At 36.6% G+C, this 25331-nt stretch overlaps 2 protein-coding genes across 18 annotated transcripts in view; one reads left to right on the top strand and one right to left on the bottom strand.

Annotated features, from left to right (window-relative positions):
* Positions 1-5812, top strand: part of ABI3BP (ABI family member 3 binding protein) — a 250305-nt gene extending 244493 nt beyond the window's left edge. For all 14 annotated transcript variants that reach the window (XM_081235523.1, XM_081235522.1, XM_081235521.1 and 11 more), the window contains 4 exons: positions 883-912; positions 1537-1698; positions 2995-3117; positions 4515-5812. In XM_081235523.1, the coding sequence (XP_081091649.1) occupies positions 883-912; positions 1537-1698; positions 2995-3117; positions 4515-4630 (431 nt within the window). In that variant the 3' untranslated portion in view covers positions 4631-5812. The remainder of the gene's footprint in view (positions 1-882; positions 913-1536; positions 1699-2994; positions 3118-4514) is intronic.
* A 339-nt stretch (positions 5813-6151) lies between these two features.
* Positions 6152-25331, bottom strand: part of TFG (trafficking from ER to golgi regulator) — a 37102-nt gene continuing 17922 nt past the window's right edge. Inside the window, exons 5-8 of one of the 4 annotated variants that reach the window (XM_081235533.1) lie at positions 21046-21213; positions 16537-16677; positions 10484-10579; positions 6152-6974 (exon numbers count right to left, since the gene is read on the bottom strand). In XM_081235533.1, coding sequence (XP_081091659.1) covers positions 6595-6974; positions 10484-10579; positions 16537-16677; positions 21046-21213 — 785 coding nt within the window. In that variant the 3' untranslated portion in view covers positions 6152-6594. Of the gene's footprint in view, positions 6978-10483; positions 10580-16536; positions 16678-21045; positions 21214-25331 lie in introns of all 4 variants that reach the window. The other 3 variants (XM_081235532.1, XM_081235534.1, XM_081235535.1) reach the window with 3 other exon arrangements.

The raw sequence follows: 25331 nt of genomic DNA, 5'->3' as shown, positions 1-25331 counted from the left end.
GTGGTTGGGAGTCCGCCTGCCGATGCAGGGGACGCGGGTTCGTGCCCCGGTCCGGGAGGATCCCATGTGCTGCAGAGCGGCTGGGCCCGTGGGCCACGGCTGCTGAGCCTGTGTGTCCGGAGCCTGCGCTCCGCAAGGGGAGAGGCCACAACAGTGAGAGGCCCGCGTAACGCAAAAAAACAAACAAACAAACAAACAAAAACCATCCATTTGAAAAAGCAAACTGATGAAGGTACTCTTAAAGAAACGCCCCTTGGGTTTTTCCTCATTTATCTTGATGTCAGAAAAAATTAGGCCTATCAGTTTAAAAGAAAAAAAGCATATAAGTCAGTCTATACTCAATAGTGCATGAATGTTCCTCTCTAGAATCTGTGCCTAGAATCAAAATATCAGACGCTCAGCCACAGTATCCAGAAAGGGAATTCATGTGATAGTTTTTTATGATGAACAGCTGTGAAATTTTCTAATTTGGCCTAAGTTCCAATTCCTTAATGAGATACATCTGTACTCTCAGCATTAGTGTATAATTTTTTTTACACCAAATGCAGTTCATGGCATCTTGCTGATTTTATCAATAGTTTTTTTTATGAAACTAAAAGAGGAAGATTTTAAAATGGAAGTAAAATCTAGAACAGCAAGGAAGACTACTAAGTACACAAATCACATATAAAAGATACAGCTGAGTACGTGGCAGAGGAGATTCTCCACCAGAGAACAATTCCCAAAACAAAATATACAATTTTCAAATTTGGACTTTAGTAAGAGTGTACCATTTTGCAAGATTCCTTAACAACTGTAAGCACCCATCTTCTTCTCTATGTCACTGGAACACTGGGACTTACCTAATAACCTCTGACTCTTGTCTTTGCTATTTCTCCTTAGCTGACCCAAGAGTGAGTGAGCCAGTTTCTGGTAAGTACCTACCTGGATGAGAACACAACTACACGCTTTCCTACAGTGATTCAACTAAATGGGCATGGTAGAATTTTAGTCATGATTTCACTTTAGTCCATTCAGTCTTCTTAAGAGTATCTATCAGGTATGAATGCTTACCTAAAACATTCAGTAACACTGACAGCCTATGTTGTTTCAGGAACAAGTTGAATATTTTAAAACCTGCTTTCCATTTTTGTAACAGACCAGCTCAACTTTTCTGTTTAATAATTAAGTCAAGATACAGGACCCTCATTTCCACTTTTAATAACAAGTCACATTAAAGTAACTGTTTAAACTGTATAATATGTTGCAAAAAAAAGAAACCTAAATTTGCTCCTAAAGGGATGCTGTTCTACATTGAGCACTGCAGAGGCTAGTCAACTCTGACACGTACTGCTCCAAGATTTACCTCATCATTGATGGAAATTTAATTGGGGGTTTACTCCTATATTTTTGGCTCCAATATTTAGCACTGGAGAAAACCAGCTATCAGCAGGTTGACAATGAACTTGGCAAACTGCTTTTTTAAAAGCTTTTAAGACAGCTCTTCAGGACCGAAAGTCAAATACTAAACTCAAACCATGTGCTTTCCTTATGCAGCAGGAAGAGATGCCATCTGGACTGAAAGACCCTTTAATTCAGACTCTTACTCAGAATGTAAGGGCAAACAGTATGTCAAAAGGACGTGGTATAAAAAGTTTGTAGGGGTGCAGCTGTGCAACTCTCTCAGATACAAGATTTATCTGAGTGACTCCCTCACAGGTAAGCAGGGCCATCAGTTCTGTTTTGAGGATTATCCTTCAAGAAATGCTTTGCAGCGTTCTGTAACTTAGCCTTTTCTATGGACAGTCCCAGACACGAAGGTGTGATGTAAATACAAGTTTCCTTTTTGAGCAAGATGTTATTGGAATCTTAGGATTTGAGACATACTATAAGAAGGTAAATAATGAACATGCAATCTGAAACAGTGCCATCGTGGCAAACTTGAATGTAGAAAAACTAGTCACATCCAAGCTCAATTTTGTTACAGCCAACCCAGGATAAAAAGCCTACTGGTAGTAAAAAGAGTGTATCTAACAATAATCATGGAAGGAGTATGACGTATTTAAGATTTTAAGTCTTGTCAGAGACAAGAGCAAGATTAAAACACTGCGCCAGAAGGGCTATAACCCTTTGCTCCAGACAGTGGGTTATTTTCTCTTCTATATTCATACAGTAAAAATTTTAAATAAGATTGGCCCAACATAGAAAGGTAGACATTTGCTCAATCATTCAACAGAACTATCTGCTTTGTTCAGACATTGTTCCAGGTGCTGGGGACAAAGCAGGAAATAAGACACGTTCCTGCTCTTTGTAGCTTACAATCTAGCGGGGAGAGACAGAAAGCAAACATGTAAATAAGAATTTCATATAGTGCTCTGAAGAAAAAAAAAAAGGGTGAAAGAAAATGGCTGAATGGAATGAAAATGGAGGAAAAATGGCTGAATGAAAGTTCTTTTAGTTAGACTGGTTAGGAAAAGCCCCCCCTCAAAAGGTAGCACTTGTGCCGAGAAGAAAACTATGAGAAGGAACCAACCACGCAAAGATCGAGGGATAAAGAACCAGAGGTAGAGGGAAGAGAAATGCAAAGACCTGCAGCAGAAAATGCCTCGCCGGTTCCACTAGTGTGGCTGAGGCTTAGTAAGGGGATGATCAGGCAGCATGAAATCGTGCGGAGCTAGGAAACCAGGTAAGGACCCCCGGGTTTTATTCTGAGTATAACAGAAGACTGCTGGAGAGACTGATGGAGGGGCGTAACACTGTCTGAGTTGCGTTTTTAAAAGATGACTAATCTGTGAAAGAAGGAGGGGAGGAAAGATAGGGAAAAGCAAGAGTGAAAGCAGGGACGCCAGCTGGGAGACGATTCCATAGTTCAATCAAGGAACACTGGTGGCTCGAACTAGAAAGAAAGGGGGGAGAAGTACAAGAACAAGGAAGACGGATTATTTGAAACAATTTGATTTCAGAGTCCTCCCATATCAAAGGCAGCAATACTTCATGATCCTTTTGTTTTTTCAGGAAAATTTTATAATATAGGTGATCAGAGAGGCCATGGAGAAGATCACTGCCAGTTCGTGGACTCATTTTTAGATGGACGCACAGGACAGCAACTCTCTTCTGACCAGTTACCCACCAAGGAAGGTATGTTTTCTGAGCCTCCTCGTAAGTAAGAGGCTTTTACAAATTAACCCAAAAAACATTCAAGCTGAGAAAATCAATCACTTTAAAAATAATTCTGTAGTACTACTACTCCATCTGCCTAGGAAAAAGGACTTCCCACGTAAGACCTTAACATGAAGACTTTAATAGAAGTTTCTTCACTTTCCTCCCATTCCTTAAGACTCTGTTCCTTAGAGCTGAGAGAAATTACAGATCATCTTATATAAATCCATTCTACTTTAAGAAAACCTGAATTTGCAAAAGCAGCTATAAAAGAGCAGCTTAAAAAAAGCAGCTATAAAAAAGAAGCTTAATTTCCCCAGCTTAAATCCCACTACTTTTATGGTTTTTGTCATACTGAGCACACAGGCAGTTTTTTTTAATTCCTTTTTTAAAAATTTTAAAGAAATTCAAAGCTTTACTACTACTGTAGAAGGAAAAAAGAATGTTACTTGCCTTATAAATAATTCTATAAATACAATTAAAATAGGAGAATTCTGCTGAGAAATGACTAACCACTGTAACTTGCTACAGACACATTAGCACCAAGCTGTTTAATAAGAATTGAAAGGACTGAAAATTAATTTAATCCCTGTCCAGGTAGGGTAGGAAAGGGTAAATTACACATCCATATTACTCAGGAGTTACCAAGAGGGGCTTGTTAAACACTTACATTATTTGACTAGTCTTTTCAGCATCACATTTTGGTCACTGGCACTAAAAGTACCAACGACAGCAAAAGGTGACTTAATAAGATCTGTGAACTCATTAACAGAAAATTCAAACTGCCGCCTCGCAGGAACCGGATATACAATGTACTGTAAATTGTGTCTATTTCTGTAACGTTTTATATTCACAGCAAAATTTTTAATCACTTAGTGTAGGATCCTTGAAGGAAGATTTCATCAACGTTTAGTTCTGAGAAATTTAGCAATCTTAGACCAACCCCTCTTTTGTTTCCTAACATTCAGTACAACACGCGTTTAACCAGGTAACTTCATAGACCACCACTAGGCTGTAAAGTACAGAAAGTACACTTTTACGTAGGTCAAAGTGTGTACTGAACTTGGTCAGTTATACTCAAACAAAGCATGAAACCCCTCCAACTCCTGCCCCCTTTCAGCTTTATCTCTCAAATACGACCAACCATCCCATCCTAGCTTATTAAGGCAGATGTCAAGGAGTTTCAAGTGTCCCTGATGTTTAGCTAGCCGCTACCACCTCAGGAAAGACACCAGGGCCTCTCTTACTATCCTTTTTCTAAAATACTCTGCTTCACCTAGAGTAAGCTTCAGGCATTCGACGACACCCTTCAACCTCTGAGCACTGAGGACAAAAACATATCATAGCAGCTATTAAAATTAATTATTTTCTCTCAGGCTATTTCAGAGCAGTTCGCCAGGAACCTGTCCAATTTGGAGAAATTGGTGGTCACACCCAAATCAATTATGTCCAGTGGTATGAATGTGGGACCACAATTCCTGGAAAATGGTAGATGCTGCAATCACGTTCAGAAGTGCCTTCTGTTTCATCATGGCAAAAAATAATTGGAAACAGTATGGTGTTTGTCACATGCATTTAAAGCTCTTATGTTTACTATGTATAAAAGTTTAAAATCTAATTAATGGCAATATTAGATGTTTCCTAGAAAGATTGCTAAGAATATTTATCAGGTTTTACAAAGTCATTTAAAGAAAGCAAAATATTGACATTAACAGAATAACATTTTTGGGGAAGCTGGCTCCCTATTCATGGTATTTTAAGAGATCATTTGTATATTATTTATCACACTGTTGTAATGATGTTTTGAGATACTTTTATAACAAAATTAACATCAAAAAACTAATATAGTTTTAAAAAAAATACTTACTATTATTGTGTATTCTTCCTACTGGTGAGTTAATTCCATAAACTTCTACTTGGTTTAACTTATTAGATCAAATTATCTTCAGCATATATATCTGGGGGAAAAAGGTGCTAATATTCACATGTTTATTTAAACTTCAACTTTTTAGCAACAGCTGAATATCTTTTCTGAAGCGTTTAAATAGTTAACCATTCATGACAGTATACATTTCCTCAAATACCTGCAAATTATTGAAAAGATTTTGTTTGAATCAGTAAATTTCCTTTCAGTTATAAATGGAATTGAGAATTATATACAGCGTTTCAAAATACGTATTTTTTTCTTTCTCTACCCATAAACGTTACAATGTCTGAATGTTCTTTGTCAAACTATCCCTTTAAGCAGTTGTGTTTCTACTGTTTTTAATATAATTCTAATCAAGCTGTATACAGAGACTGACTGTAAAGTCTAAGCACAAAAGGATAATGCATGATGAGATCCCTGCCATTTTATAGGATATTTACTATATTTTTACACAGACGATCTCTAGGGAATGAATGTATCAAAGGCTGTTTTCGTAATTCTGTCTAACCCAACCTGTAATGAAAATCTGACTCGTTTTTATGTAAAAAAAAAAAAAAGGATTTTTCTCCTTCATTTGGGGAGGGAGATGGGAATGCTGCATTGTTGCCCTCATCCTTGAAGGACCTTTCTGTGCTTACCACCTTTCACCATGCTTCAGTTTTATCAATACATATTATATTTTTCATTTTATATTTTTCAAACAAGTATAAACTCTGCAATAAAGAGATGTAGTTTTTTTAAGACCGAGTTCTTCATTTCTGAATGGTTCATTTCTATAAGGAAAATCGCAAGTTATTTAGGATCTACCAAACCCCCCTTGTATCTTTTAATACTGTATCTATCTTCTTGTGAAATCTATTTTAGTTTAGTTTGTTTTAAGCCAAAATCAGGACAAAATTCAGCAGCACTGTGCTTCTCTGCATAGAAAGGCATAAAAGATAAAAGGTCTATACTTCATTTTAAGACCAAAACATCAATAAGGATTTGTGGTTTTTTCTCATTTATATACATATATATCTATATATATATATGTGTATATATATACAAACACATATAGTGTCAATGACTAAATTACAAGACCACTAATGGATTCAATCATCTTTCTTTATTAACCTATCAATCAATGTTTGTTACATTTATACATAATATCTAGTCTTCGCAAAGGGATCTACTTTTAGTACATCATGTTAATAGTAAAAAGCCAAGTAAGATGGCTGAACTTCAACCTAGCATTTTAATATCCTCTGGACAAGGCAAGCTAGAAAGTCAATCACTTTGTACACATGTAAGAGTAGTGTTCCAAAATAACTAAGGAGCTGCTACAATTTTAAGCAGGGGAGGAAAAAAACTTTCATTTTGGTCTTTTTTCTTCCAGCAAATTAATTTTCAATTAACAGCAACAATGATATCATAAAAAAATGCTCTGCTTTTTAAACTTGTGAACTTCAATACAAATTAAAAGAGTAGTATTGGAGTCTTTTGGGAGGCAAACAGCTAGCAGCTACATTCATCAGTGTAACTGAGCCTCCTTATCGATAACCTGGTCCAGGTTGGGTATAGCCCTGACCAAAGGGAGGACGGCTACGTGCATAAGGGTTAGACCCACTCGGAAGAGGGGTCATGGTACTCCCAGGAGGTGGAGTGAAACCTGGTCTTGGTTGATAAGCCCCGGGTTGGCTTGGAGCCATTCCAGGTTGTGAGGCAGCGGCCACAGTGTAATTAGTGGGCTGAGAAGTTTGGGTAGTGTAGGTCTGTGGAGGGTAACTGCTCGCCTGGTACTGCTGTGGTGGCTGAGCAGCAAGTTGCTGAGGCTGACCAGAGAAGGCAGGAGCTGGTGCCTGGGAAGCTGGCTGCTGGCCATATCCCTGGAACTGCTGAGGCTGCTGGGGTCCAGTCTGCTGACTGTAGCCTGCTGAAAAGGCAAAACGTACATATCTTATTTTTCCTTTTGGTGACCATTTTCCAGAGAATTAATCTTACTGTTATGGACAAAAAAATGACAAGAAATTTAACAAACTTAATCCTAAGTATTTATGCAACAAGTAGAGTAGCAGAGTCTATATTTCAAGACCACATAGTATCCAAGAAGCACTTTCTAGACAATTTTGCAAACCCTCTAAAATTAAAACTGCTATATATACTTCTTCTACTTCAATTCCTCCTACACTGTATAATCCCTGAGAGCAAATTCCTGTTCTAGTGTAACTCCCAGTATATAGTAGATGTTCAAATGATAAATGTAGGAATTAATGCAAAAGCTAGTCATTATTAACCTGGTTCTGAGGGGCCTGTTTAATAACAGTACCAAATAAAGACACATTTTATTTGTAGAGAATGAATATTTTTAAACGAAACAGTGGTGCTACAAATACATCTTATGTGCTAATGAGATGCTTTAAGGTTTATTCACTCTATAAAAACTAAGCCATTTAAGAATAAACATTAAGTGCCAATTTTCACAATCCTTAAAATCTTTCCTTTAGATTTGGTATCTGCTGTTTTTGCCTTTACAATTCAAAATTCTGGCTTAGTAGTAACAATGTAACACACAGAAAGCATATCATATTGCCCCACAAAAATCAACATCTATATTCATTAGTTACTAGGATGTAAAGTCTTTTAAAATAAAAGGTCTGCTTCACTAAAAACTTTTATCTCTACCATGAAACACACCTGCAGCTACTTGCAATGAAACCTCTCCATTGACTGGAATCCTGTCAGCATTAAATACCAGATACATAAGAAAATTATTAAAATATGTACAACCCTGCATTTAAAAAAATAAAAAGGATTGAATGAATTTGAGTATATTCTGAACTCACCTTGAACCTGGGTTCAAAATTTACTCATGAAAGAAACCTTTCTGACATAGTCCATGAATAAAACTGGAAAAGGTCACAGAGGGAAACTGCCAAACCAGCAGAGTGTCAAAGATGGTCCAATGTTACCACCACCACTTACAGTCTCCAAGCAGAGTATTTAGTTGACTATTTCCATATCTCCCAAATTCAAGTTAATAGGACTAGCAGGATCAGAAATACAGAGATAATAATTTGAAAAGAACTAAACTTTACTCAGTGAAGACCCTGACTAAAGTCATTAAGAGCAAGCTTAATTTTTAATAAGTAAATCAAATATCTAATGCATTTTACTCATGGCAGTATCTAAATACTGAACTAAAGTCAATTCATTATGAAACCCTGATGTCATACAATTTCTCCTATCCGCTACATGAAATTTTTTTACTGTAAGTTTTTGGAGAAACAGAAGGACTCAGCTTTTATACTGAAAATATCTATTCGACTTAAGATTGTGAGCAATAAAAAAAGCTGTCTTCTCATCCTGGCAAGTGAAATCTAAACTGGCTTTTTAACAGCATCTGGGGACAACCATATCTACTTTTCAAGAGAGGGAATAGCCCCTAAGGGCCTAAGATGCTGTTTCATTAGCAACCTACTAGTCTTTGACCATAATATAGCAATACCTCTATATGTATATACTCTCCTCCTCCCACCACCATCCCCTCCCTTGAAAAACAAAATAAATGAATAACTTTGGTGCAAATCGCCAGAAATGGCAAGAAATGGAAATTCTGTGGTTCTTTGAATAAATGAATTTTAAAGAACAAGGAGTCATATGGTCCACAAAGCCTAAAATATTTACTATCTAGCTTTTTATGGCAGAAAAGTCTGCCAACCCCTGGTCATGGGTGGAGAATGTAGAATGATATAGGGAAGTAATTAACTACAAAGTCAAGGGTACTGGGTTCTGGTCTGGTTCCCCCACTAAATGGCTGCATGTCCTTTGATGCATCACAACTCTCTGAACCCTAGTTGTCTCATTTATAAAATGAGTGGGTGGGACAACATCAGTGGTCCCCAACCCTGGTTGCACTTTAGAATGACGTGCAAAGCATTTAAAATAAAAAAGCCCGAGTCCCATCCTCGACCAAATAAAACAAGATCTCTGGGAGTAGAGCCCAGGTACCTGTAACTTTCAAAAAACACCTCTCCAGGTGATTCTGAAGTATGGTGAAGACGGAAATCCCCTGGATTAGGTAACTAGGTCTTTCCCACTCTAATATCTATTATTTCTACAAATTATATAATTTGTAACACAGATTTTCTTTAAAGGACTGCATCCTAAAAATAACCTTCCCCCCAATATTATAGTCCAAGTTCAAATTCATTCCACCTATTTTATATAATTAAAAACTAGCAGTTACAGGTTAAATCACTCCACAGCAAATCCAATCCAAATAAAAATTGTTCTTTGTGTTAAAATATGTCAAACTCCAATGGTAGAATTTTATGGTCTAATTCAGGGGGATCAGCAAAAGTTTTTCTGTAAAGGACCAGATAGTAACTATTCTAGGCTTTGGGGGCCACATGGTTTCTGAAACTTTTAACTGCAGGGGTGGTGTTTGCACCATAAGTTCCAAGCAGATTTAAGGGGGAAAAAAAGAGCACACACTTGCTTTAAGAATAGTTGTACGCTGTCTTTTGTATTGAGGAAAATGATTAGGCTTTTTTGAGTGGGAGACCCTTAGGCTCACTGGCAGCAGTCTACTATATGGAGCTTCAATCTCAGACTTTTCGATGATACCTAAGTTGATGTTTATATTAAATGAGATAATGTGTACACAAGGGATTGCTAATGAGGTTGACTGTCTTCCCCCATGTTTACTGCATGTTCTTTGCTCATTTTTGTAGAGTTAATCTTACTACTTTTCTAAAATTACAGTTGAAATTCTGATACTTAAATCTTTGACTGTAAAACAAGAGTTGAACACAAAATTCTCAGATATAACGTAAAAATTACCTGAATTATAACCACAGTATTCAAAGCTACACTGAGAGATTTTTATGTTCTTAGTTGCCTGAATTACGTTTTACACAATTCTACTTTTATGGCCTGTTTTTGGTATTCCTACATACTTTTGGGAGATTTAAAAACCTATGTAGCTTAATTTGGTTCTTATTTAATAAGACCACCTCTTTACATGTTCCATGGAAAGTTCCATGAGGGAACTGTTAATGCTTTTACAGGTACTAAGAGTACACTGGGATAATGTGTTACATATAATGGAGGAAAAAATGTTGCCTTTTTGTAGCGCTACATCACCCAGCAGGTAAGTTATCACATCAGTAGGAGGTAACTTTGTATTAAAAACTTTTTTATACTGCAGGTTATTACTGAATCATCTACTATGATTGTAAGTTTTACCTGCCCACTGGAAAACTGAAATGGTGATTTACAGTAAAAATTTTTACGCAAAATATTTAAAAATAAATAAAACAAGTATTATTCCCCCCCCCAAATAAATACTTAATACCTACTATAACAAATCAAGGAATTAGGGGGAAAGAATTAAAGTTTCTTGAGTACAGAGACAGCTCCCTCTGGACACCCGCTCACCTGCATATTGAATACCGTACTGCTGCGTCGGCTGGGGGGGCACCTGTGGCTGAGTGCCATAGCCAGCCTGCTGTGGGTACTGCTGGTACATCTGACCTAAAAGAGACAAGACAAGGCAAAGAGGCAGGTTTAACACGGCAGAAGAGAAACGCTTTCAAAGCACATTTAATTCTCTCCCCATTCACACACATAAACACACTGAGAACCAAAACACAAGAATGTGTTTGTTCCTCTCTAACTGTCATGAAGAAGAGAAGAATGAACAATTTAACAAGTGTGGCCACTCTGCTGTGCAATAACTGCAGAGAACTCTAATCGGCAGGAAATAACATGAGTGGTTATTTCAGAAATTCCAGAAAAACTAATGTTTTCAAACCCAACTGCCAACAGATATGTACTACTAATGTTCAGTAAAAATCAATAAATAAAAATTTGAGGAAAGGGGCAAATACCATTAATAGCTCCTGTGATTTCCAAACACGTAAGAATTTACTGGTTCACGTCTTTATCATCTCTACTACTTTACAGTTGTTCTAATGGTGGATTTAGCTAGATCTAATGCCTAGAGAGCAATAAAACTTGCACTGTAATATCTAGCTAGAATTTAAATTTTAAAAAAACCTAGCTAGTATTTAAATCTTTAAAACAACTTTATGTTGCTGAATCTTTAAAAAATATTCAAACTACCTGCTGTTAATCAAAAGACAACACACAAATAGCATACTTTTGGCGGAAAAAGACAATGACTGAAAAAAAGTCAATGCATTATCTAGTGCCATTCAAACTGAGATGCAGGAGGCAGCTAGTGCTCACAGGTTGCGATCCCAGGATAGAACCCATGCTACTGGACTGGGTGCCCAGCTCTACGTACTGCAGCACTAAATGAGCTATGACCTTACTGATAGCCAGATTATTTCCTAGCAAGCAGTGGTATGCTTTTTATGATAGAAATAAAATTTGCTTAACTATTTTTAAGCTATTAATCCTCTTCCAAATACAACCAAAAACTGACAAAAAGTTTCTTAAATGCTTTCTTAATGGTTCAAGATTTATCAATACCACAAAAGGTAGTACAGAAGTTAACCACCTTTTAGAAGATACTGCCTTAATCCTAGATTGTATTTCATAACTAAATTTTAGAATGGAAGTGGCCAGAACCTGGTACAGAAATATAATCAAAGGGGAGGAATATGCATAGCATTTGACAGTGGGTTCTAATTCCTAGAGATCAGAAGCATTAACTCTACGAAACAAAAATGAGCAAAGAACACACAATGAATACATAGGGGAAAAAAAAATCAACCTCACTAGCAATCCTTTTTTCAGTACAGAAAGATTAAGCAACTTACCTGGGGTCAATACATCACTGCTAGTAAGAATCATCACCAGAACCCAGGCATAACTCTAGAGCGTTAGCTTAAAAGGAGTTTTGTACATGTTATCTTGTTTAATATAAACATTAACTTAGGTATCATCGAAAAGTCTGAGATTAAAGCTCCATGTAGTAGACTGCTGCCAATGAGCCTAAGGATCTCCCACTCAAAAAAGCCTAATCATTTTCCTCAATAAAAAAATGACAGGGTACAACAATTCTTAAAGCAAGTGCATGCTCTATTTTTTTCTTAATCTGCTTCGAACTCATTGTGAAAATGCCAACCCTGTGGTTAAATACTATCTCTACAAAGTATTTCTTTTACTTATTTTAAATACACTTCATTCAAGTCCAAAACAGGACTCTCACTCTCTGTCACAGTATTCTGAAAATTAAGAAGTCTGTGTTCAGTTGTAAACAATGAAGAACAACTTGACATACTTGAAGAAGGAGAGAGCTACAGGATATATTAAGCGAAAAAGCAAGGTGCCAACAGAGTTTAGAGTAAGCTATGATCTGAGGGAAAAAATATATATAAGCTACGTTTTGTGTATTATTTTCAGAAAGAATCAATGGTAGAAAAAAGTAAAAGCAATAAAACATATTACCTAGGGAGAAAGAGAATAGGATGAAGCAAAGAGTAATGGTAAGGCTTCTAGGACTATACTTTGTGACATAGATTGGTAGCCAGCCTCTATGATGACCCTCAATGACTCCTGCACATGTATAGCATATGATAAGGGGTTGGTATCCTTTACATTTTTAGAAATTAGAAAGATTAACTCCACAATACAAAAATTAGCAAAGACCAAGCAATAAACACATGAGTATTCACTCTCTTGTGTAGTCCCCTCACACTGAATAGGGCTGACCTCTATATCATTAGAATATTGCAGAAATGACAATGACATTTCTGAGGACACGTCGTGAAAGACAACCATCTCCTATTACTGTCTTGATCATTCACTCTGGTGGAAGCTGCCTGTCATGAGGTCACCCAAGCAGCCTATGAGATCCATGTGGTAAGGAAATGAAGCCTCCTGCCAACAACCATGTGAGGGAGTCATCTTCAAAGTGAATCCTTCAGTGCAGGTTAAGCTTCAGAAGACTGTAAGCTCATGAGAGACCCTGAGCCAAAACCACCAAGCTAAGGGTCTCCCAGGTCCCCGATTCTGAAACTGTGAGATAATAACTGTTTGTTGTTTTAAGCATCTATGTTTTGGCATAAATTGTTAACATAGCAATAGTTAATTAACATACATAGTTTTGACTTTAGAAACATGTAGGGTTGACAGCTATTAAAAAAAAAAGACTTAAGACACACAATCAAATGGAATATGTGAACCTTGTTATAAGACTCCTAATTTGAACAAGCCCCCAACTGTAATAAAGTAACTATGAGACAACTACAGAAATTCAAATATAATGTGTTGACATTAAGAATCACTTAATCGGGCCTCCCTGGTGGCGCAGTGGTTGAGAGTCCGCCTGCCGATGCAGGGGATACGGGTTCGTGCCCCGGTCTGGGAGGATCCCATATGCCGCGGAGCGGCTGGGCCCATGAGCCATGGCCGCTGGGCCTGCGCATCCGGAGCCTGTGCTCCGCAACGGGAGAGGCCACAACAGTGGGAGGCCCGCATACCGCAAAAAGAAAAAAAAAAAAAAAAAAAAAAAAAAAAAAAAAAAAAGAATCACTTAATCACTTAAACCACATGGAAAAGAATATGAAAAAGAATATATATACATATAACTAAGTCACTCTGCTGTACAGCAGAAATTAACACAACATTGTAAATCAACCATATTCAGTAAAGTTTTAAAAAAAGAATCACAATATTGTTATGTATAATAGTGATATGGTGATTACATTAAAAAGAAAAGAGTATCATTTAGACATGCATACTAAAATAATTGAGTGAAAAGAGGGGAGTGGAAGAGATGAAAAAAGAATGCTAAAATATTAGTAAGTGTTGAAGCCATGACAGAAACATGAAGAGTTGATTATTCTATCTCTACTTTTGCATGTTTCAAAATTTACATAATAAAAGCTACTTTAAAAGTCTACTCAGCTTATCCATTTTATTGGCATATGATTTACAGATTTCAATTACATCCTTGTCACCTTTTTAGCTTGTCAAACAGCAATACTTCCTAGCCTTTGATGACTTTTAGTGCTCTTTTCTGTATCCTTGCCACTTTTTTATTATGTTTTTGGCAACTACTCTAGTGCACATAGCTTTCCAGTAAGAGGCACCTGCCTTAGGCGAAAAAGGATAATACTGTCCATTCTGTTTCTTTTCATGAAGCTTAATATTTTGTTGATCCTTTTAACTGAACAACATATTAAGACTAAAATCCTTGGGAAAAAAATTTACAAATCCAAGGCCCCTTTTATGGAATTTAGATAATAACTCAGAATTATTTACTTTATTTTAGATTATTTCATATTCTGTTCTAAGAAATTGCTATTATTAATTATTAGTAGTAGATTTTTATGTTGATTATTCTGCTGAAATTATAACCAGCAGTTGATCTAACTAACTGGTGATGCCAGGGACTCATTATATATCATACGTCAAAAAGTATTCATTAAAGTAGCCTGTACTTCATCTTGGGAATCTGTAAATGACTAATACATTAATCTAGAGCTGTGCTATCCAATACAACAGGCACTAGCCACGTATGACAACTAATAAACACCTGAAATGTGGCCAGTCTTAACTGTGATATGCTGTACGTGTTTTGAAGTGTTTCAAATTGATGTCACACCCCAGATTTCCAATATACAGTATGAAAACCAGAATGTAGAACATTAATAACTTTTTAATAATGATTACAAGTTGATACACTGGATATACTGGATTAAATAAAATGTATAATGGAAATTAATTTTACCATTAAAAAATTTTTTAATGTGGCTAATAGAAAATTTTAAATTACATGTAGCTTCCATGGTATTTCTTTTAGACAGCACTGATCTAGAGATTTACCTCCACAATGCTAATCTATTGACTGATGTCACATTAATAACTGTACAAATTTTTCATTACAATGTACATTACAATGTTTTAATGTACACTAAAAAGTAACGGCTTTAGGAAGGAATACAATTAATGCCACCCTAAAGAAATTCACTTCACACCAAATGGTGTCAACCTGATGCCTCTAGAAAAGGGAACTTGGCTGCTGGGGGTCAGAAGTGGGAAACAGCATTTTCTAATTTCCACTGTATATCCTTTTATATTACTAAAGTTTTATCTATTTGAAAATAAATTTTCCATGAAAACAAACCCCTGATAAAATAATTTGAGATATTGTTAGCAGAGCCTTAAATCCCATTCCTTTATGAGTGAACAGCAAACATTATTTGGTACAATTACCCTTCCAACTGTGATCCTACAACAGTATACATGGCTTAAAATGGGATTTTTTTTTTTTAAAGAGATGTTAGTTCATCTGATATAGCCATTAAACTCCCATCATATCCAAACTCTGTTTCTTCCTCCCTGTTTCAGACACATCTGCCTCAATTCTATCTTATTCCAGTTCTGGCAGTTGCATCTTGGTACAAAGGAAAGACTATGACTAAAGTTTGTTGAGAAGAGGCTGTAGCAGTAAGAAATTCTTCCCAAACCACTCATTTGTCAACAAAATGCCACCTGCCAATCTCTATCACTATCATTTATCCAATGGGACAAACCTAAAAGTACCACCACAGAATAAGTAGAAATCTATTACAAAACTGCTCGGTTCATTTTAGACTGTTTTGGGGGGTTTATTTGTTTTGTTTTAATGTGATTAATAAACTCAGTCACTTGCTTCTCGTGCTGAAAATACATCCTGTCATACCACCTGGCCCCTTTACGCAAATAGAGCACCACCTGGTGATTGTTTTAAAGTAAAACATAGGGCTTTAAAGGGCCTAACAAGCATGGGCAATTCAAAGAAGTAACATTTTGACATCTAGAAGGAACCCTAGATGAGTAACCCCGAGGCCACGTTCTGCAGAGCTCCAAGGGTTTCAATGAGGCACCTCAGTGTCTGCTGTCCTGAGCTTGCGGCCCCTCAATCCCCTTCAACAATGGCAGTGACCCCTTACTTGTTTTAAATACTGAGCTTTTAAGCTCTATTTCATTCAGGACTAAAGACCCTCTTTTAAAACCACTGATTTAGTCCAATTTTCACAATTTACGGTGGGAGAATATAAAAACCCAGAGATTAAACTGCTCATCCGAGAACACATCATTTAGGGAAGAAAAGTTTGATTTAAAATACATTTGCTTTTTCCACAAGACATATTGCTAACTGCACAAAAATATAAATGGCTATTTATCTTTCAAAAAAACTACTTAACTAATGTTATGCTTTACCTCTATTTTTTAAATTACAAAAATAATACACAGTTGCAAGAGGGGAAGGCAGAAGGGAATAAAATAGCACCTAAATATTATGCTTTAAACATTTTTAGGTTTTTTTCCTTTCCAATAATCAGAAGCATATCTGACATTGTTCTATTTGGTTTTTTAAACCCAAAAGTATACTATGTCAGTACATCAAAAATGTTTACAACCGTGTTCATAGCGTGAATGCACATGTAAGCTTTTCACCGTTACCAACAATGCCATAATAAACGTTTCTGCACATGTACCTTTCCGCACATGTGCTCTAAGCTCTATTTTACCTTCACTCTGACCTGCTTGAGTCTGAGCTCCTGTATATGGTGGCTGCTGTGGCTGAACTCCTGGTGGGTGAGCTGCAGAGGAGGAGGAAGCAATGCTGTCGGGAGTTCCTGAACGGTCTTCGGCAGGAGCACTGGGTGGCCCTGGGTGGTCATGAAAAGTCAGCTCAGTTTCTAATACAAGACCTGTCCCCAACAAGCTCAATAATAAGTTTGGTTAAGAGACTAAAAATAAAAGTACTATAGAATAAGCACAACCCAAATGCAGCCTTATATACTGACGTATATACATTTTTCCTTTGCTCCAATCTCTCAAGAATCCAAAGCTACAACTGGAAATCCTTCCCTGTAAAGTGTGGAGTGCTACATTCCTGAGTCCTAAACTCCCCCTGCAAAAACCAAAACTCACCTCTGCGATAACAGTATCCACCACTTTATGTAATCTATTTTTAGATCAACCAAAAATATCAATTCATTTTTAAAAAAATAAATTTATTTATTTATTTATCTATTTATTTTTGGCTGCGTCGGGTCTTTGTTGCTGCGTGCCGGCTTTCTCTAGTGGCGGCGAGCGGGGGCTACTTTTCGTAGTGGTGCGCAGGCTTCTCATTGCGGTGGCTTCTCTTGTTGCAGAGTATGGGCTCTAGGTGCGTGGGCTTCAGTAGTTGTGGCTCGCAGGCTCTAGAGTGCAGGCTCAGTAGTGGTGGTGCACGGACTTAGTTGCTCCGTGGCATGTGGGATCTTCTCAGACCAGGGCTCGAACCCGTGTCCCCTGCATTGGCAGGTGAATTCTTAACCACTGTGCCACCAGGGAAGCCCTCATTTCATTCTTCAATGGGCCTCCACTGCCCATAAATCAAGTTCAAGCCTCTAGCTTGGCATTCAAGGGTCCAAACATTTCTCACAATTCCTCTTCTCACACGCCCCCTTCAGTTAAACTAACATATTCCCCATTCCCCCAATAGATCTAATACTTTCTCTGCCTCCATTTCATTAATCACTGTTCCCTTCACTGTCCCATTTTCACATATCTAAATAAACATTCCTTAAAACTCAGTTATAACTCCACACTTGTAGTAAGGCTTCTTCACCCATAAATACTTTTCTCCACTTATGAACTTCTATGGAGTATACTTTTATTAAGACCCTTACCAACTTCTACTTTGTATTTCTGAAGAGGCCTCATCTTCCCTCTTAGACTTGGAGCTCTTTTGGCCAGGTCCCTTTCTGATTCCTTCCATCTGCCTCACAAGGCCTAGCTCTCTTACACATGGAACCACTCAAAATTCTTCTAAAATAATGAACAAAGAAGTAAATGGAGAGAATTTGCTACAGCTCCAATACTGTAACAGGCAAAAAAGACATTCTGAAGGTAACTGTAGATTATAGATATGTTTACTTCTTTAAGTTCTTTTTGTTTGGGCAATATAGAAGAATGGTTAAAAGCACAACTTTTGGAGCCAGACTGTCTAGGTTCAAATCCCAATGCTGCCACTTAGTAGCTGTGTAACTTTGGGCATGTTACTTGATCTCTTTCTGTGCCTCAGTCTCCTCATCTGTACAAAAGAAATACTAATTCCTACTTCATAAGGTTACTGTAAGGATTGTGAGTTAATAAGAGCTTATAGCAAATACTTATAAAAGTGGTTATGGGGGAAGGGCAAGAAGTGTAGGGGATTAAGAGGTACAAACTATCAATATTATATATAAAATAAGTAAACTACAAGGATATATTATACAACACAGAGAATATAGCCAATATTTTATAACTATAAATGGAGTATAACCTTTAAAAATTGTGAATCACTATGTTGTACACCTGAAACTTTATATAATATTGTACCATCAACTATACCTCAACAAAAAATATTAAAAAAAGAAATATATTAAAACATTATTTAAATATATTAATATATTCAATATAAAATATATTAAAACTGAAAATTAAAAAATGATTATATAGCAAGAGCTTATAAAAGTGAATATCACTTAGAAAGCTCCACATAAGTACTTGCTATCACTAGCAGACTAATTTCCCTGAGGGCCAAACCTCTATCCTTTGCACTGGTATATCCCAGAACTTAGCACTGTATTAGAGGCACATAGTTGGAAGCTGATAGTCCAGATATTGATGAGAACCTAAACTAGGATAATGGTAGTGGTAACGCAAGAGAAACTGATGACTGCCAGAGTAAAATGGACAGTCGCACCTGCGTACCACCATTTCACTGATATTTATCAACATGTAGACAAATAAATACATACACACGTCCCTCCTAAGAAGGGTAACACAGATAACACAAACACTATGTTATTATCCTAAAAAAATACTACTTCGACTCCTCTTTTCTTCCTTGTACATAAGCTATTAGTTAGTGTTGCTTTTCCTATCATAATAGTTCATCCCTCCATGTACACATTCACTACTGTAGCCAAGTTTTTCACATCATAACCTGAGTAACTTTACAAAGTATCCTGGCATTTTCTATGTGTACAGTTTTTCCTACTTCAATTCAACATACGAAGCTACCAGAAAAATGGTCTTCAAATATAATATGAATCACAGTAATCATATTAGTCTGGTCTATACTATATTCTAATCAAAAATTTTAAGCCTGACCTCACATGTAACTATTTACTCCCTCTATCTGGCATATCTTGAAGTCTTAAATATTACAAAGCTGTAATATTAACTCATATTTCAGTTGCTCTAAAAATGTGTTTTTCAGATGGACCACTTATGTGATGTCTTCTTTTGCCAAGAACATACATCATGTACAAGTATTCGCCTCTCTTTTTCAGAATGTCACACAATTCTCTTTAATAAATAGTCCCATAAAAGTCTCAAAAGGATTTTTTCTACTAATTTTCTTTTTCTATCTTTCCAGTTACTGATAATGGCAAAGTAAACTGATCAGGTAAAACCTCCCACAAAAAACTTAAAAACCTGGACAAAATAGAAGAAAACAACTATTTGAAATGACTAGAGGTCAGCCAAATGTCAGCAGACACCAAGAGTTTGCCCCCAGTGGAATTACAACAGGTGAGAATTACAAACCCCAACCTCTGCAGCTCCAACAACAGAAAACTGATGTTAACTTCATGGTTGGTCAAGCAGCCAGAAATGTGAGGGGAAAAGCCCTTGAGTAAGAGTCACTGAAGGAATGAGACCTAAAATATGAGTATAAGCTCAGTCCCAAACCCCCAGCTGACCATGGGGGTAGGAGGGGAGAGGGTGACACCAAGAGGGCACAGAAGAAAAAGCAGCACACCTAGAGCTGAAAGGACTTAGCAGAGCTGTCAGCTGCTATAATCCCAGGAGGAAGAAGGAGTAATTTGAGTAAATACTAGAGCAGCAGTAACAAAAAATCCTCACACGAACCTAAAAGAATCCCAAGTCTTTGCTGAAATAGCTCAGCTGGGAGAGTATTAGACTGAAGAATACCAAGTTATTAGAACATATTAACCACAATGTCCAGTTTTCAATCAAAAACTGTCAGATGTGCAAAGAAACAGGAATATGTGACCCATACTCAGTTTCCCCTGAGGGAAAGAGCAGAAGAAACGGACTCCAAACAGGCCCAGATGCTGGATGTAGCGAACATTTCAAAGCAGCTTTATAAATAATTTTAAAGAATTAAATAAAAGTACCTTCAATGAATTAAAGGGAAATACAATCTTAATGAATGAAAAGGTAAGAGGTAAGAAATCTTAACAGAAAAAACTAACACTATAAAAAGAACCAAACGGAAATTCTAGAGCTGAAAGCACAATAACTGAGAGGTAAAATTCACGAGGAAGGTTTAATAGCAGATTGGAAATGGTAGAAAAAAATCAGTGAACGTGAAGAGTGATCAACAGGAATCATCCAATCCGAAGAACAGAGAGAAAAAAGAGTGAAGAAAAATGAACCTCAGAGAGCCGTGGGACAGTCAAGCTCTCCAGTGTACGTGTAATTGGAATGCCAAAAGAGAGAAAGCAGAAAAAATGTTGAAGAAATGATGCCCAAAATATAAAAAGAAAGCACAGTATAGATGCTGTTTTAAGGTTAAAATCATTCAAATAAAAGCAGTTTCTACACTAAATTAAACCAGAAATCTTCATTTAAATTGCCTTAATTTAAGATCAAAAGAATAAGATATCAAATATAATTTAAACCCAGCAACACATCTGAAATAAGATTATAAATGACTCAGATTTTTAGAAAAATAAACCCTCTGAATTCTACTTCTGATAAAATTTACCTGAACCAACAGAAGTTAGTCTTTAAAGAGGACAGTTCTATTGCCTGGGAGAGGGCATGAGAAAGCTTTCCAGAGTGCTGGAAATCATCTACATCTTGATCTTGTTGGTATTTTACATAGGGTATATACATATGTGAACATTTATTGAACTGAACTCTTAAGATTTGAGCACTTCACCATATCCAAGTTATCTTCCATTAAAGAAGGAAAGAAGGAAAGGGGAGGAAGGAGAGGGGGAATAAAGGATGGGAGGAAGGCACTAACTTACCTGAAACCTGATCATCTGTTAAGCCAAATGCTGACATGACATTTTTATTGATTTCATCTTGGTTTTTTAAAGGATCAAAAGCTGACATACTTGCTGCCATAACCTGAGTAGACTGTTTCCCAGAAGAATCAGAAGCAGCAGGCTTTTCTTCCCTACTATCCACAGTATCTATAAAAGAAATAAGCAAAAACTTGTTTCTATTTTATCTATACTCAATAAGGCCTAAAAATATATGACAGCGAAATATATATGTGCATATACTCTGGAATGTTGAAGGTATCTCTGAAAATAGGATTATAGATAATTTTACTTTCTTCTTTATACTTGTTTATATTTTTGTTTGTAAAATCAGGAAAAAAGGTCAAAAAGAGATGCAAAATAGATAAAATTTTTTGAAAAAGCTATTATGTATGTCCTTGCCTAAGAATTATCAGATGAGAAAAAAAAATACAAGCACCTTTACAGACAGAAACATTTTTACCCTTCTTTTTGAAGACCTATGACCTATATCCTAGTATCAGACTCATACTGTGCACTAATGCTTTATTTTCTAAAAGGATAAAAAAGCTTAACTGAAGTTATGATATCAACTTTTATGTTTTATTTTTACTTGTCTTCTGTTCATTATTAAAGTTCATGGAAACCTCAAGCCAATGCATACTTTTAATTTACTATGTCTTCCTTTAAAATACTTATTACTTACTACAGATAAAACGATAGGTGTCTGAGATTTGCTCAAAATAACATGGGAGAGGTAGAAATGTGTGCAAGTATAGACGGCATGATACTATGAATTGATAATTGTTGAAGCTGTGTGGGTTCATGAAATTCCTTATAGTATTATGCCTCCGTTTATATATGTTTCAATTTTTCCATAGTAAAATATTTTGAAAAATAGAATTTTAAACATTATGAGCAGGAAAAATTTTAAACCATGCTTTTCTTCTAAGGATACTAAGGTACTAAACAGGCATTTACACTACCTTGTGAAAGAAAAGGAGTTCAAGGATAACCTACATTTTATAAATAGAAACTTAAGGCCAACATATTAAAAAATTTGAAAACAAAACAAACAAGTTAACGAAAAGAATACTGCTAACCACTTACTCAAATAACAGACAATTATCAATTCCTTTCTGTTACCAACCAAGTAAATGAACATCAGTTATTAGACCATCTCTGTGATCAAGACCAAATTTATCTTGTGAAAAAATGTACGGACTAAGTGAAATATAAGCACACATGGGCTTACAGCTCTCATTTATTCCTATCATTCCTCTACTTACATTAATATTTCTTAAATTTCTGTAAGAAAGCTTCTATAACTACTCCTTTAAAATAAGTCTGCCAGTCATCCATCTTCCTCACCAATTTCCCTCCTCTAATTCCAAGGCCACATCCCAATAGCACATCACACCAATCTTACGATTATTTCCCCTCACACTGCTACTACCTTCCATGACCTATGCATACTTCCACTTAGGGCAAACTAAATTCACCAGGAAACACAATATACGTCCACTAGCCCACTACTTCCTCCAGCAGCTACTGAAGAGCTACTGCTACAGGTCAATCCAGTATTTAAGGTGGCCTACACATCATCTGCCTCATAGAGGAAAGCAAATGTCCAAGCAAGTGTCCAAGGAGTCCATTACAGAGGTAGAGTGCTGAAAAACATAGGTAGCTATATGTTTCTCGGGGAGGGCAAGGCACAGCATTTTAAAGAGCACTGACAGCTGAGTTGTAGTTTTGTTTGGTGAACCAGACTTTCAGTTTCTGATGTAGTTTTTTGGCCTATTTTATGTTTTTTTTTTCTTGAGATTATTAAATTAGAATATGTTCTAAGAGCTTAGAAGCTTAGGAAATTTCATAAAATAGGTAAGCAATCTAAGTACAGGAGAGGAAAGAAAAAAGTTACAACCGTCTATAAAAATAAAGCATAGGGGGCTTCCCTGGTGGCGCAGTGGTTGAGAGTCTGCCTGCCGATGCAGGGGACGCGGGTTCATGCCCCGGTCCGGGAGGGTCCCGCATGCCGCCGAACAGCTGGGCCCGTGAGCCATGGCCACTGGGCCTGCGCGTCAGGAGCCTGTGCTCCGCAACGGGAGAGGCTGCAACAGGGAGAGGCCCGCGTACCACAAAAAGTAAGTAAATAAAGCACAGAATGTACTTTATAGGACATTCCATCCAAAAACAGCAGATTACACTTTCTTCCCAAGTGCACATGGAACATCCTCCAGTACAGATCACATCCTTGGTCACAAATCAAGCTTTGGTAAATTTAAGAAAACTGAAATCATACCAAGCATCTTCTCTGACCACAACGCTGTGAGATTAGAAATAAATTACAGGGAAAAAAAACGTAAAAAACACAAACACACAGAGGCTAAACAATACATTACTAAATAACCAAGAGATCACTGAAGAAATCAAAGAGGAAATCAAAAAATACCTAGAGACAAATGACAACGAAAACACGACAATCCAAAACCTATGGGAAGCAGCAAAAGCAGTTCTAAGAGGGAAGTTTATAGGAATACAATCCTACCTCAAGAAACAAGAAAAATCTCAAATTAACAATCTAACCTTACACCTAAAGCAACTAGAGAAAGAAGAACAAACAAAACCCAAAGTTAGTAGAAGGAAAGAAATCATAAAGATCAGAGCAGAAATAAATGAAATAGAAAACAATAGCAAAGATCAATAAAACTAAAAGCTCGTTCTTTGAGAAGATAAACAAAATTGATAACCCTTTAGACAGACTCATCAAGAAACAGAGGGAGAGGACTCAAATCAATAAAATTAGAAATGAAAAAGGAGAAGTTACAACAGACACTGCAGAAATACAAAGCATTATAAGAGACTATTGCAAGCTACTCTATGCCAATAAAATGGACAACCTGGAAGAAATGGACAAATTCTTAGAAAGGTATAACCCTCCAAGACTGAACCAGGAAGAAATAGAAAATATGAACAGACCAATCACAAGTAATGAAATTGAAACTGTGATTAAAAATCATCCAAAAATCAAAAGTCCAGGACCAGATGGCTTCACAGGTGAATTCTACCACACATTTAGAGAAGAGCTAACACCCATCCTTTTCAAACTCTTCCAAAAAATTGCAGACGAAGGAACACTCCCAAACTCATTCTACAAAGCCACCATCACCCTGATACTAAAACCAAACAAAGATACTACAAAAAAAGAAAATTACAGACCAATATCACTGATGAATATAGATGCAAAAATCCTCAACAAAATACTAGCAAACAGAATCCAACAACACATTAAAAGGATCATACACCATGATCAAGTGGGATTTATCCCAGGGATGCAAGGATTCTTCAATATACGCAAATCAATCAATGTGATACACCATATTAACAAACTGAAGAATAAAAACCATATGATCATCTCAGTAGATGCAGAAGAAGCTTTAGACAAAATTCAACACCGATTTATGATAAAAACTCTCCAGAAAGTGGGCACAGAGGGAACCTACCTCAACATAATAAAGGCCATATACGACAAACCCACAGCCAACATCATTCTCAATGGTGGAAAACTGAAAGCATTTCCTCTAAGATCAGGAACAAGACAAGGATGTTCACTCTTGCCACTATTATTCAACATAGTTTTGGAACTCCTAGCCATAGCAATCAGAGAAGAAAAGGAAATAAAAGGAATCCAAATTGGAAAAGAAGAAGTAAAACTGTCACTGTTTGCAAATGACATGATACTATACACAAATAATCCTAAAGATGCTACCAGAAAACTACTAGAGGTAATCAATGAATTTGGTAAAGTTGCAGGATACAAAATTAATGCACAAAAATCTCCTGCATTCCTGTACACTAACACCAAAAGATCAGAAAGAGAAATTAAGGAAACAATCCCATTCACCACTGCAACAAAAACAATAAAATACCTAGGAATAAACCAACCTAAGGAGGTAAAAGACCTGTCCTCAGAAAACTATAAGATACGGATGAAAGAAATCAAGGGTGACACAAACAGATGCAGAGGTACACCATGTTCCTGGATTGGAAGAATCAATATTGTGAAAATGACTATATTACCCAAAGCAATCTACAGATTCAATGCAATCTCTATCTAATTACCAATGGCATTTTTTACAGAACTAGAACAAAAAATCTTAAAATTTGTATGGAGACACAAAAGACTCCAAACAGCCAGAGCAATCTTGAGGGGAAAAAATGGAGGTGGAAGAATCAGACTCCCTAATTTCAGACTATACTACAAAGCTACAGTACTCAAGACAATATGG

This window comes from Mesoplodon bidens, assembly GCF_964165515.1.
Source record: "Mesoplodon bidens genome assembly, chromosome: 5".
Classification (NCBI taxonomy): Eukaryota; Metazoa; Chordata; class Mammalia; order Artiodactyla; family Ziphiidae; genus Mesoplodon; species Mesoplodon bidens.
This window is presented reverse-complemented; position numbering and strand designations above follow the sequence as displayed.